The sequence below is a fragment of the Lepidochelys olivacea genome (assembly GCF_965140295.1).
Source record: "Lepidochelys olivacea isolate rLepOli2 genome assembly, chromosome: 5".
Lineage (NCBI taxonomy): Eukaryota > Metazoa > Chordata > Testudines > Cheloniidae > Lepidochelys > Lepidochelys olivacea.
In genome coordinates, this window is record NC_140415.1 from 76,278,932 (window position 1) to 76,293,608 (window position 14,677).

At 38.9% G+C, this 14,677-nt stretch overlaps 1 protein-coding gene and 1 long non-coding RNA gene across 2 annotated transcripts in view; one reads left to right on the forward strand and one right to left on the reverse strand.

Moving 5' to 3' along the window:
- Positions 1–14,677, forward strand: part of DMXL1 (Dmx like 1) — a 145,815-nt gene that overhangs the window by 48,846 nt on the left and 82,292 nt on the right. The window contains exons 9-16 of the mRNA XM_084629263.1: positions 428–596; positions 3,392–3,604; positions 6,873–7,126; positions 7,235–7,919; positions 8,595–8,716; positions 10,106–10,195; positions 10,512–10,614; positions 12,841–12,957. Of these exons, the coding sequence (XP_084485389.1) occupies positions 428–596; positions 3,392–3,604; positions 6,873–7,126; positions 7,235–7,919; positions 8,595–8,716; positions 10,106–10,195; positions 10,512–10,614; positions 12,841–12,957 (1,753 nt within the window). The remainder of the gene's footprint in view (positions 1–427; positions 597–3,391; positions 3,605–6,872; positions 7,127–7,234; positions 7,920–8,594; positions 8,717–10,105; positions 10,196–10,511; positions 10,615–12,840; positions 12,958–14,677) is intronic.
- The window catches only part of LOC311521130, a 127,026-nt gene that overhangs the window by 14,347 nt on the left and 98,002 nt on the right, over positions 1–14,677 (reverse strand). The gene's annotated exons all lie outside the window — the stretch shown is intronic.

The following is a 14,677-nucleotide window of genomic DNA, read 5'->3' on the forward strand; positions in this document are numbered from 1 at the left end:
AAGCATCAGGTGAGGTATTTCCTATAGAGATAGAGAAGAGTTGTTACCATTATACAATGCACTGGTGAGACCTCATCTGGAATACTGTGATTTGGTCTGAGAATGAAGGCTGTACAGGTACAGCCCAATACATTGGAATACAGACTTCTCTGAATTTTACTACTTCTATTCAAGGCAACACAGTGTACATACAGGCTTTCTACAGGATTCTGAAGATGTTAACATCTTTTACTATGTAGTTCTTTTCTATGGAAGATACATTATGAACAATACAGTTTGTAAATTCACCAGTGCACTTTTTAACTGTAAAAGCTACTTCCTTTCCGTAAGAATTTCACTTGCTTTCTTTTCTAGAAAATAATGTATAGATTAAATCCTCCTTTTTTTCCTTTGGAAACCAAATTAAAATGACTTATTCTCCACACAGTTAAATCTAAGGCCCTTTCGAAGAGGAAGGAGAAGGTCACTTGCCCTCATAGCACATACGGGATATTCCCCACATCAGCAAGATCCTCATGAAGTTCATAGGAACACTCCTTTACATGCAAATGCACTCTGTCACTTTCATATTGCTGCCAGCATCAACCCAGCCACAGGTAATCATGAGCCGTTCAGATTTATGATACAAGAACGCAATACAGACTTTTCTCTGTGTGGTGTGTGTTGCCTGTGTAACCTTAATTTGTCTCCCTGTATTTATACATTCTGATGGACTTTATTTACCTGAGCACAGGACTTCGACCTCATTCAGTACACAGGATGAATGGTGCTGACTTAAAAAGCAACTCTTCTTCAGTATTCTGTTTTCTGCTCATGGTTTAATATGTGACCTTATGTGTATTCATTGCACACTATTTAAATCCTGCTCTGAAGACAGAATTACCAATTCCTCATGGCTTTCTTTGGTGCTCATTGCCATACTATTGGAGTGATTCACAGCAACACTGTGAGATGAGGGTGTGGAACTGACAGAGATTAAGGTCAAAAGTATCCACTCATTTTGGGTGCTCAATTTGAGACTCCTAGGACTTGATTTTTTCATAGTACTTATCAGTATGTGGCCTTTTATATGTTCAAAGCACAGCTTTGATGTCAGCTGAGAGTTCTCAGCACTTTTGCAAATCAGACCCTCATGTCACCCAGAAAATGAGTAATCTACAATTAATGGCCATCCCAGAGCAGTTCCATCTAGTGTCCTGAATAATGTAGGTGTCTGGGCAGGGCGGGGGGGGGGGGGGGAACAATGGTATGTGATCATGTTACAGTATTACAATGTATGTGTACAATGGGTCCAAATAAAGGTTGCAGAGGAAACCTTAATTGTGGTGGTACTGCATTTTTGAGTGCTTAGCATTACAATTTTAATGTTCTTTTAATATGGTTTCTTGTGTGTAATATAGGGTGTGTATATTAATATAAGCATTTTTATCATGAAACCACATAAGACTTAGTAATGATGTGTAGCTGTTACATAGCCCTCTTCACTCATAGATCTTAAAGTCCTTCACCAGGGAAGGTAAGTGTAATTGTGAAGCATGCTGTGATTACAAATAAGGTAGCTAGAAATGATAGTATTTAACTGGAGAAAGGAAGGGAGGATTTGAAGGCTCATTATGAATCATTGTCTGGGTATACCGCAAAAAGAACAGGAGACTTGTTATGGGTTTTAATCAGGCCACAACTTTATTATATAGGTGTCTGGGACTACCCAGCAGATAAAGTGTACAGTGAAGGCAAATCCATGCTTATTCAAATCAGTTCTCCGGGGCTTCCACCCCCCCCCTTTGTTTAATCCACGCTTATTCAAATCAATTTTCTGGGGCTTCCACCAGCCCCCCTTTGTTTCCATCCAGGTCTCCCAGCTGACCCATCGCTTGGACCTTGCCATCCACCAGCCTCGTAAGAGAGTTAAGGAGGGCTATGAGAACAGGGGGGTTGGCTCCCTGCCATACCAATCATAGGAGTCCCCAACCCCCTCCCCTGTTCTGTTTCTTTATCCAGTAGACATGCTGGCTTTCTTGCTGTGCGGACAGAGACTTGCCCCACCCAGGTTTTGTACCTTTCTGCACATTCTGGGTGGGGGGAGGGTGTGAGCTGTTGCTGCAAGCTGACCACCGAGCTTTTACAGCAGTTTCGGACCACCTTCCTCTCCACAACCCCCAACCACAAAGCAGAGCTGCCCTTCTTTGGGTAAGCCCAGACAAATTCTGCCCCCCTTTAGTTGTGGTGCAGTCATTAGTAAAGTCCTAGTGTGAACTGTTAGAACTCTCAAGAACCAGCATTACAGCTCATTCAGAATAAAAGCTAGAGTGAAAGCAGAGACAATACTCCATTCAACAGACTTTAATAATACATTTTAGCCTGGGAAGCTGGGGGAAGAAGAGGGTTCCTTTCAAAAAATATTGTAAAAATATTGAAAGTTCAGTAAATGTATACGAATGTTAAAAGTCAGCCTGCAAATCATGTTCTTGTTCATGTTCAGTTTAGTATGTTCCTTTCTTAAACTAATTTTAATTCTACCTTGTAACGCATCTTAATGCCAGATTCATGATCTTGAGAGCTGGCCCTCTGTGATTAACTAACAAGGGAACCTTATTCTGGAAGAATTGAAATTTCTTGTCTGCGTCTACATTTCTCTTTTCGTGATTTTATTCCCTGTGCACTCTCCTCCTTTCCCCTCATTCTTCCTATATTTCTTTGTTTTCTATTTCCTTGTTGTGACCCTGGCATAACTACCTGCTTGAGCAGTTTAAAGGCAGTACCAATTTCCATGGAGAAAAGAGCATATTTGCACTCAAAAGTTCTTTGTCTGACAGGATGTTTAATTTGTAGCTGCCTCAGCACATTGCACTGCTGTATTAAATGGGAATATGGGAGAACTTGTGGGGGAGGAGGAGGGGGATTTACAGATAAGAAGAGCCTGCTGCTGCCAGGTGCGCCATGTGAGAATTCTCAGCAGTGTCACAAGTGGCTGCACTCTTGCATCCTATTTTTTCAGATCGTACAAAATTATAAAATATCCATCTGAAACTTGTTTGTGTCATTTACTTTGTGTCCGTTGCATGTATAATAGTGGTTCCCTAGCAGATAGTGTAAAGTATTGGGGATTGGTAAATATCTGTGAAATCCCTGCTCTACAAAACACAATATACAGTGGGCTAAAATCACCTGAGATCTGTGGTGGCTTCTGCTGGTGTAAACCATGACATATAGGGCCTTTTGAGAGCAGAAGATCTGCCCAGGGGAAATGGTGGTAGAATCCCTCAGGGTGAAGCAGGGTTAGGCTTGCACGTGTTTGTATAACTTTTGCCTTTTTCACTGGTACGAGGAAAAACACATTACCACTACCTCTTCCTCTTTTGGAAATCACATTAACTTCTTGGCATTGCAGACATTCCTCTACTCCCTTCTATCACCTCTCTGAGTCTCAGTGAGAATGAAGAGAAAAGTGGGCCTTTTGTAGTGCACTGGCTGAACAATAAAGAACTGCATTTTACCCTGTCCATGGAAGTATTTTTGCAGCAGCTTAAAAAGAGCTTTGAGCAGCATTCTTCAGAGACCAGCACTGAAGAGCCAAATCAGTTGGATGGCAAATCAGATGAAGGTAAAATGCATATCATAGATATGTTTGTTCTTTATAATGTGCTGTAATTTTGTTAAGTAAACCAAATGTTTAAATTAGTTAATACTACTTCCTGAGTTTTTGAGTACCTGAAGTTAAATCAGCTACGTCCTCTTAATCTTTGCACTGCTAATCTGGATGCTTTTCTCTAGGGATACAGTATTGTAATAAGTAGGCATCAGAATATAGGACTTGTGAGTTCATAGATTTATTTGGTGCAATTAAATACGGTTGTGAACCGCTTATTTTCATATTTACATTGAATCTCTAATGTTACAATGTAATTAGAGCTAATGTCCATTATCTGACACACATTATGACCTCTTCACTTGTTTTACACCAGTGGTTTTCAACCTTTTTTCATCTGTGGGCCCCCAAAAATTTGAAACGGCAGTGTGGACCCCTTTGGAAATCTTAGACATAGTCTGCGGACCCCAGGTTGAAAACCACTGTTCTGTGGTGGTAACAACATTTCACAGACCCCTTAAACATATTCTGCAGACCCCAGCTTGAAAACCACTGTTCTACATACATGTTCAACAGGTTCCATTTCAAGAAAAATTAAGGACAGTAAAGTAACTTAATGTTACTGTGTATTTGTATGTTGCAAGGTTGTTTGATATAAAAAATAGTAAGTAGAATACAAATAATTATACTGTTGATACCCTCACAACTCATATGTTAATTGTGGGACACATTCTTGAGGTAAAATTGTAAATATGTCCCACAAGCTACAAAGCACTTGAGTTTCAACTAACCTGCATGATAGTATCATTATGGCCTGAATCCCTGTGTAGGACTGACTGACAGCTGGGAGGAATTATTTTAAGTCCTCTGTTCAAGTTCCTCAGTCGCCTGAAAAAAGAAAAGGAGTACTTGTGGCACCTTAGAGACTAACCAATTTATTAGAGCATAAGCTTTCGTGAGCTACAGCTCACTTCCTCAGATGCATATCGTGGAAACTGCAGCAGGCTTTATATATACACAGAGAATATGAAACAATACCTCCTCCCACCCCACTGTCCTGCTGGTAATAGCTTATCTAAAGTGATCATCAGGTGGGCCATTTCCAGCACAAATCCAGGTTTTCTCACCCTCCACCCCCCCCACACAAATTCACTCTCCTGCTGGTGATAGCCCATCCAAAGTGACAACTCTTTATACAATGTGCATGACAATCAAGTTGGGCTATTTCCTGCACAAATCCAGGTTTTCTCACATCCCCCCCACCCCCATACACACACAAACTCACTCTCCTGCTGGTAATAGCTCATCCAAACTGACCACTCTTCAAGTTTAAATCCAAGTTAAACCAGAACATCTGGGGGGGGGGGGGGGGTAGGAAAAAACAAGAGGAAACAGGCTACCTTGCATAATGACTTAGCCACTCCCAGTCTCTATTTAAGCCTAAATTAATAGTATCCAATTTGCAAATGAATTCCAATTCAGCAGTTTCTCGCTGGAGTCTGGATTTGAAGTTTTTTTGTTTTAAGATAGCGACCTTCATGTCTGTGATTGCGTGACCAGAGAGATTGAAGTGTTCTCCGACTGGTTTCTGAATGTTATAATTCTTGACATCTGATTTGTGTCCATTTATTCTTTTACGTAGAGACTGTCCAGTTTGACCAATGTATATGGCAGAGGGGCATTGCTGGCACATAATGGCATATATCACATTGGTGGATGTGCAGGTGAACGAGCCTCAGATAGTGTGGCTGATGTTATTAGGCCCTGTGATGGTGTCCCCTGAATAGATATGTGGGCACAATTGGCAACGGGCTTTGTTGCAAGGATAAGTTCCTGGGTTAGTGGTTCTGTTGTGTGGTATGTGGTTGTTGGTGAGTATTTGCTTCAGGTTGCGGGGCTGTCTGTAGGCAAGGACTGGCCTGTCTCCCAAGATTTGTGAGAGTGTTGGGTCATCCTTTAGGATAGGTTGTAGATCCTTAATAATGCATTGGAGGGGTTTTAGTTGGGGGCTGAAGGTGACGGCTAGTGGCGTTCTGTTATTTTCTTTGTTAGGCCTGTCCTGTAGTAGGTAACTTCTGGGAACTCTTCTGGCTCTATCAATCTGTTTCTTTACTTCTGCAGGTGGGTATTGTAGTTGTAAGAAAGCTTGACAGAGATCTTGTAGGTGTTTGTCTCTGTCTGAGGGGTTGGAGCAAATGCGGTTGTATCGCAGAGCTTGGCTGTAGACGATGGATCGTGTGGTGTGGTCAGGGTGAAAGCTGGAGGCATGCAGGTAGGAATAGCGGTCAGTAGGTTTCCGGTATAGGGTGGTGTTTATGTGACCATTGTTTATTAGCACTGTAGTGTCCAGGAAGTGGATCTCTTGTGTGGACTGGACCAGGCTGAGGTTGGTGGTGGGATGGAAATTGTTGAAATCATGGTGGAATTCCTCAAGGGCTTCTTTTCCATGGGTCCAGATGATGAAGATGTCATCAATATAGCGCAAGTAGAGTAGGGGCTTTAGGGGGCGAGAGCTGAGGAAGCGTTGTTCTAAATCAGCCATAAAAATGTTGGCATACTGTGGGGCCATGTGGGTACCCATAGCAGTGCCGCTGATCCTGAATTATTCCTGGAAGTAACACTATTTTATGTAATTGTCTATTTAAGAATAATGTGATTTTTCCAAGATATGAAATATTTTTTCCTTTCCAAAACTGACTGAAGTTAATTTACACATTTGAAATGAAAAGAAAAATTGCATACGATTTTGAGCTTTAATAATTATATTTAAAACCAATAAAGCAACTAGCATTAAAACTTATGTAAATTCAAATTGACAGGTTTTGTTCTGAATGTGCTACACAAGGGAACTGCAAGTAAATTGTAAAAAGTCTATTTCTGTTAAGTTTTAATAATTTGAAACTGTTAATTGCTTAGCTATCATGCTTACCAATGTAATATAAATAACTAAACTTCATAAAGAGACTTTAAGACTAATGTATTTAGATGAGAAATACATATTATAGTAGGAAGATGTTGTAAAATAGCTTGACGTACATAATATAACTTCCTACACTTTTCTCAGTCAAATATAGGAATATATTCAATTATGTAGCATTAACTTGGTTTAGAGATTAAATCATTACCCTTTCAATTTGCTTAAATCCATGTTTGTATGAATGGTTTACAAGAGACTTAAAAGGAAGTTTTGAATAACCAAGCAATGTTGCCTATAAGATTTTAATTTCCAAATGTAGCTTTCATTCATGGGTTTCTTTACTTTATATGTGTGTCCTTCTGCCAGAAGCTGATGATAGTGGAGAAGATCAAAAAGGAAATCAAGAGAAGAAAGAGCTGGGTAGTGAGAAAACTGTTCCAAAATCTGGCTTTGTTTCTGTATCTTCTGCTGCTATTGATCATGAGATTGAAATACTGTTGTCTGAGTGGAGCAAAAATGCGGACATGCTATTCAGTATTCATCCCATGGATGGTTCATTGCTGGTATGGCATGTGGACTGGTTAGATGAATATCAGCCTGGTATGTTTCGCCAGGTGCAGGTATTATGGCTTTTTTGGATTCAAATATATATTTATTATTCAATGAGGAGTACATTAATATCCTCCTTATTTGTTCTAATACATATTATTTTTCCCCTTTAATTCTAGGTATCTTTTGTTTCAAGAATTCCAGTAGCATTTCCAACAGGTGATGCAAATTCTCTTTGCAGAAGTATAGTGATGTATGCCTGCACCAAGAATGTTGACCTCGCTATTCAGCAAGGCAAACAGAAGCCCCTTGGCCTTACACGTTCCTCATCTATGCTTATCTCTTCTGCCCACAGTAAATCAACTAACAGTTTAAAATTAAGTATCTTCACCCCCAATGTTATGATGATTTCAAAACATGCAGATGGGTCTTTAAACCAATGGCTAGTTAGTTTTTCAGAGGAATCTGCTTTTTCTACTGTGCTCAGTATTTCACATAAATCTCGATATTGTGGTCACCGTTTTCATCTTAATGACTTGGCTTGTCATTCAGTGTTACCCTTGCTGCTGACAACTTCTCATCATAATGCTTTAAGATCACCGGATGTTGACAGCACAAAACAGACAAATGATACTTCAAATTCTGGACAGTCGCCTTTAAGATCTCAGAATAGAGGCACTAGAAGTGTAACATCCCAGGATCCCAATGCAGTTTATAGTGAGCTTATTCTTTGGCGAGTTGATCCAGTTGGTCCATTATCCTTTTCTGGAGGAGTTTCTGAACTTGCACGAATTAATTCTCTCCATATTTCAGCTTTTTCTAATGTGGCATGGCTGCCTACACTTATACCCAGTTACTGTCTCGGTAAGTTTTCTGAGTTAATTAGAATATTTAAAATCTTCAGTTGTTAAAACAACTAGAATAGGAAAAAAATGATGCTAGTGGTATGGAGAATCTAAATATGTTGAATGATGGAACTTTTAAATTATCTCTGGTTGGTTTCCAAAGTGTGGATTTTCTGAAAGATAACCCAGACTAAAATTTCAGAAAAAATTCCCTTTAATTTTGGTAAGCTTATAAAAAGCCACTGGATATTTTCTGCCCTCTTATTTATATGGCACTAGAGATGTTTTACAAGCTAAAGAGAAGGTCACTGCCCTTTGTTTTAAAACCTTAGATCTAAACGTTTTTTTTTTTTTAAATGCATAAATGTTAATGTTAGTGGGTAGGGGTTGAAAAATATTAATACAGACAAGGAGAGTACTACTCTCGAGGGTAGTGTCTCCTTCAATGAGCAGATTGGAGTTTAGTTCCTTTTGGTAAAGTTCAGTATTAAATCTTCTTCATATTTCTTGCGTATGAACACGTTTATTAATAAATATCTAAATACAAATTAGATCAATGAGAAACAAGTTCTGCTTTCTTCTGTTTTAACTCTTTAATAATAAATTCTTGTGATTTGCTTCTTGCCAAAAATAGGGAAGGAGCTAGTATGTATTCAGTGAAATATTGAACTGATTGTTCATAAATACTTTTCAGGTGCATACTGCAATTCTCCAAGTGCTTGCTTTGTGGCAAGTGATGGACAGTATCTGAGATTATATCAGGCTATAATAGATGCTAAAAAGCTTTTGTGTGAGCTATCCAATCCTGAAATTTCTGTAAGTATAAACTTAACTTTTCTTAAACATATAAATTACATCATCATTATAACTCATAAATTGGTTTGTCAGACTTGGTAATTGAAGAACACTAAGAACTTTGCAAAACTCTGTTATAAAGTCAATCTGCAGATATAATAGAATCTTACAGCATTGCAGCCATACTCCATTGTGATGTCGGATCTCCAAAGCTCAGCATTGTTGAGCCAAGTCACTACTACTTGCCTGGAAAATCTCCAAGAAACACCTAATGCTGTAAGAAGTAGTTTTGATGATTCAATAAGTGGAACTTCCCTGTGAGTCAGTACTGAACTGCTTTCAGAGTAACAGCCGTGTTAGTCTGTATTCGCAAAAAGAAAAGGAGTATTTGGGGCACCTTAGAGACTAACCAATTTATTTGAGCATGAGCTTTCGTGAGCTACAGCTCACTTCATCGGATGCATACCGTGGAAACTGCAGAAGACATTATATACACACAGAGACCATGGAACAATACCTCCTCCCACCCCACTGTCCTGCTGGTAATCACTTATCTAAAGTGATCATCAAGTTGGGCCATTTCCAGCACAAATCCAGGTTTTCTCACCCTCCACCCCCCCACACACAAACTCACTCTCCTGCTGGTAATAGCCCATCTGTGGGGTGGGAGGAGGTATTGTTTCATGGTCTCTGTGTGTATATAATGTCTTCTGCAGTTTCCACGGTATGCATCCGATGAAGTGAGCTGTAGTTCACGAAAGCTCATGCTCAAATAAATTGGTTAGTCTCTAAGGTGCCACAAGTACTCCTTTTCTTTTTGCAAGTACTGAACTGCTGTGTCAGCCTAGTGCAAGGAGGTATCTTTCATGAGAAGCCTTTAAAGATTCTGTGGCACTTCAGCGTTAACATTCTTCCTATTGTGTCCTCACAGAAGTGCTTTACTTAAATTCCCATAACATTGTAAATTAGATATAATCATGTGTACTATTGCTACAGAATTAACAAAACAAAATGCCTAGCAGTGAAAGAGATTTCTGTAAAAGTTCAGAGTCTCTGGAGACTTCCATAGAATGTAAATAAATCTCTTTGGCTTTAATAAATCTCACTTTGTTAAACTGAACTTCTTTCAACCCTGACTTTGAGTAAGTGAACCACAAAAAATAAAAACACTATGCCAAAATTAAAATATCAAACATCAGGTATCAGAGTAGCAGCCGTGTTAGTCTGTATCCGCAAAAAGAAAAGGAGTATTTGGGGCACCTTAGAGACTAACAAATTTATTTGAGCATAAGCTTTCGTGAGCTACAGCTCACTTCATCAGATGCATGCAGTGGATATTTTAATCAACTTTTGGAGTTGAACTTAAAAAAAAAATCCTTCAATATTGCTTGTATTACTGTATTTTTACAGAAATATGTTGGTGAAGTTTTTAACATCATAAGTCAACAGTCTACTGCAAGGCCAGGATGCATTGTAGAGTTGGATGCTATTACAGAGCTTGTAAGTAAGATATTTTTTCTGCAAACATTTTATGGTGGAGAAGAACATTCATTTACTTAATTTAAAAAGGTATTAAAATTGAGCATTACATCTGTAACTTTCCATGTTCAGTGATGATGAAACCAATACTGTTTTGAGAGGTACAAACTACCCCCAACTACCTGACCTTTGCCCATATGCAGAGAGAATTATAGGTATCGCAGATACATTTTGTTCATTATTTTGGTTGGTCCTGTCAATTTTTTAATGATATTAGCTTAGACATAAGAGATTCCATGTCTCTCTTCATTTATTTACTGTTTGTCTTTTAATTTAGCATGGCAGAAAAACACAGTTACTTCATGTTTTTCAAGAAGACTTCATTTTGAATAACGATGAGGAGAAAATACCTGAAAAGAACAACTCTTTAGCAGACTTTGGTAAAGCAGCATTAACTGTTTAATTCAGTAACATGATGTGAAGAATGTATCAAAGGGGGGTATTGATTTGTTTGGAGATAATGACTTTCTGCACTTCACTTATATTGCACTTCAGAAAATATATATATATATCCAAGATCTGCTTGATTTTATTGGAATACAAGTTCAAATGTATGGAACAAAATGACAAATGGAACACAAACTACTTTCCTTTTCCTTGAGGAAATGGACTAAGGGTCTAAGGCAAGGAAGCATTTTACCAAGAGGTACCTGTTAGGGGGCTTATTCCTTCACCCACTTACTTCCCTGGTCCTTCTCGCATGAACAGAGAGCAACAATACCTGAAGTCCAAAGGTGCAAACAATTTGATGTTTATTGGGGTGAACCTCCAGCAAGCATGATTCCAGTTTCCTTCCTTAGTATCCTCCTTCCCAGCTCTGAAACCACAGAGCCTTACACCTGTGTCCCTGTTCCCATTCCTGCTCTTAGCAAAACATGATTCCAATTTCCCCACCCCCATTCCCTGTTCCCATCTCCCCCACCCACACACCCACCCCCTCACCCTCCTGATTGACTGCAGACTATATAGTGAAACTTGAGTTCTGCTTAGCTATACCTTAACCAATCATTTTCCTGAAATTTAACTAACCAATCCTAACATGATTATGTAACCAACTATATCCCACCACCTTAATTAGTTTACATCCAGCAAAATTAATTATACAGCAGACAGGAACAATCACAGAACCAGACAGAGATTATACAGACAAACAATAGCAAAGTGGGAACTATAATGACAAAACAATACAGAAGTGAGGATTTCACATCCCAGCTATTGATAAGTGAGTTCTTGCCAGACAGGATGCTATCAAACTAAGTTTCCTTTTATATTTTCTAGGCACTTCTCTTTCTCTGGAGGTGACAGGCATTATCAGGACAAGATTGTATTCCTAACAGCCCAATAGCACCTTATTTCAATGTGACTAGTTTGGAATGTGAGGATGTGACTGTTCGCTTCCCAGCTTATGGCTGCCTAAGCACAGGGCCTCAAACTGTCACAGTAAGAGAAGGCCCTTACACCGGCAGACAGTGATTTTGATTCTTTCTTTTGTACCGCTATAACCAGCCAAGTGATAAGAATACACCTAAATTCTTAGCGTATAGGCCTTTACAGACAGGCCTGAATATCTATATCCTAACAGTACCCTTTGTATATGGTAGGAAATACTGTATAACGCCACTGGCTTTTAGTACAGAGAGAGGCACTTGTTGAAAACATTAGTCTTTTGTACAGTAGGCCCTCTTGCAGGATCTGGGAGATGCAGGATGTGTAGCTTCCCATACTATTTTGTGATATTATGAAAGGCAAATAGATAGCTGAGTCCCGTGTTTAATGTTAAGGTAGGGGAATGGTGCCAGAGGACACTAGGAAGTGGAGTGGCTGTAAGTCTTTCCAACTCTCCTTTCTGATGAGCAATCATTCTTACCACCAGCTAAGCCCTTCCTTTGGACACAGGGTTCTAAAAAAAAGTCTGACAGCTTCCCTTTTAAACTTGTAACTAAAATATATACATAAAATATATAAGGGAATTAAATACCGCTCCACTGCATGCCTACAGAACTACAAGACGAAAAGGGTTAAGGTGTAAGATATGGTATGTCTGCAGACTGCTAGCTTTAGTAACAGCATAAGTAAATTGTAAACTAGATGTAAATAATTTGTATAAAATTTAATCTACCATTCTTTTCTAGTGCCTCAGAAGTCAGTGACTGTTCCTACATTTAACACTTCTTTATCCATAATACTTGATTAAAAATTGAGCATACAGTTGTATAGTTCACAATGCTTTCAACCTGAAGAATGAAAATATATGCTGCTCATTAGTACTTTGTATACTACAGTATATAATAAAAGCTGTTGCATAGATTTAATATTTTAAACATAGTTGGTGGTGTTCTTCCCTTGAATGATTTGTTTGTATCAGTGATAGTACTTTCATTTAACCTTTCAATAACAGGATCAGAGAGGGAGCAAAAAACCCACAACCAAATAAACAGAAGGAACATTTTCTGTATAAGATGCTGACTACTTGGAATCTTTATACTCTTTTAATTGTAAAGGCACTAGTGCTATAGTTATATAGTGGGGTAGGGGAAAAAGTTAGTTGCTAACTATTGCTATACTAGATGTTGAACTAAAAACTTTGTTACTTCAAATTTCAACAGAAAACCTGCAAAATGGATTCTCTGAAAAATTTTACTTAATAGTAATTGAATACTCTCAAAACCGCTCATTGTTACACATGTGGAACTTACACTTGAAGTCCGTTCCAGTCTCAGTAGGTAAGTCCTTTTGTTACGATGTGAAAATATTGTTAAACATCAGTTATTTGTAACTGTCTGATATTCCTCCTATTTTTAGAACTGTTTTTTCTGTTCGGATATTTAAGAAGCTACTGTCTAAAAAGCAATCAGCAATTGCTACTCTAAAGGCTACTTTTGGGTTTCCATCACAACTTATTCTTTCTCGCTCAAAGGTCTCACATTTTCTTTTTATACTTAGTCTTAGCCCAAACTGTGTTTATTTTTGTTAGTTGAGAAAAATTCATCCAGCTGTTTTAAGTTGTTAGTGGTGAGGATTCAGACTACTTTTGCTCCTTAGTTCAGAAATGGTAGAACAAAATTTATTCATGATTTCTACGTATTTAGTTCTAAATCATGAATGGCAGACTGCATTAACGCTGAGGGTTTAAAAATAAGTTTTAAGTGAATTAGAAAGAACTGCTGAGTTGTACAGTTGCCAATTTTCATGTGGTAAATAAGCACCCCGACTTTCACAGTAAGTCAGAAATCAAACTAATTCCATTTCAAAACAAGGCCAAAACAAGCCAATCCCTAAGAATCCCAACACTCTACGTGACTAGATTCCCCCCCTCTCCCCCCTCGGCATATAGTCTGGGATTGTGGTGGGCCCGCTGTGCACCCCTGACTTTCTTTTCCCATCCCCTTGCCTCTGCTTGCTGGGAGCCAATCAAAATAAATAAATAAAAGAAGCAACAAGCTACAAGCCAAAAACTAGCCAATAAGCAACCCACAAGCTAGTTAAGCCAAAAACAAGCCCAATTTCTGTTTTGTTTTGTTTGTTTTTTTTCCCCTCTGCGGATTTGGCATGTCTGGCTGGGTGTCTGTTCACACTTAAAAATTAGCAAAGCCTAAAAGCAGGTTTTCTGCCTCCTGTGACCGCTGTTATTAAACTAGGATAACTGTGAATAGAAAAGGAGTACTTGTGGCACTTTAGAGACTAACCAATTTATTTGAGCATAAGCTTTCGTGAGCTACAGCTCACTTCATCGGATGCATACTGTGGAAAGTATAGAAGATCTTTTTATACACACAAAGCATGAAAAAATAGGTGTTTACCACTACAAAAGGTTTTCTCTCCTCCCCACCCCACTCTCCTGCTGGTATTAGCTTATCTCAAGTGATCACTCTTCTTACAATGTGTATGATAATCAAGTTGGGCCATTTCCAGCACAAATCCAGGTTATCATACACATTGTAAGGAGAGTGATCACTTGAGATAAGCTATTACCAGCAGGAAAGTGGGGTGGGGGGAGAGAAAACCTTTTGTAGTGGTAAACACCCATTTTTTCATGCTTTGTGTGTATAAAAAGATCTTCTGTACTTTCCACAGTATGCATCCGATGAAGTGAGCTGTAGCTCACGAAAGCTTATGCTCAAATAAATTGGTTAGTCTCTAAGGTGCCACAAGTACTCCTTTTCTTTTTGCGAATACAGACTAACACGGCTGCTACTCTGAAACTTGTCATAACTGTGAATGTTCCTGTCCACACAGTCAGACTTGGGCAATAACAAAGGTGGTGGTGCGGCAGAGGCAAAATTTCTTCAACCTGTGTTCTGACAATGTAGTTTTGATACTGTCACAGCCTGTGTATGTAGGGGAGGGAAACCAATCTTCAAACTTACAACAGCCCTGCCTGGTAAAGGGGTAACACTCCCTTCCAGCAAGGTTGGTAAGTGTATCGTTTCTAATCCTCCTTTA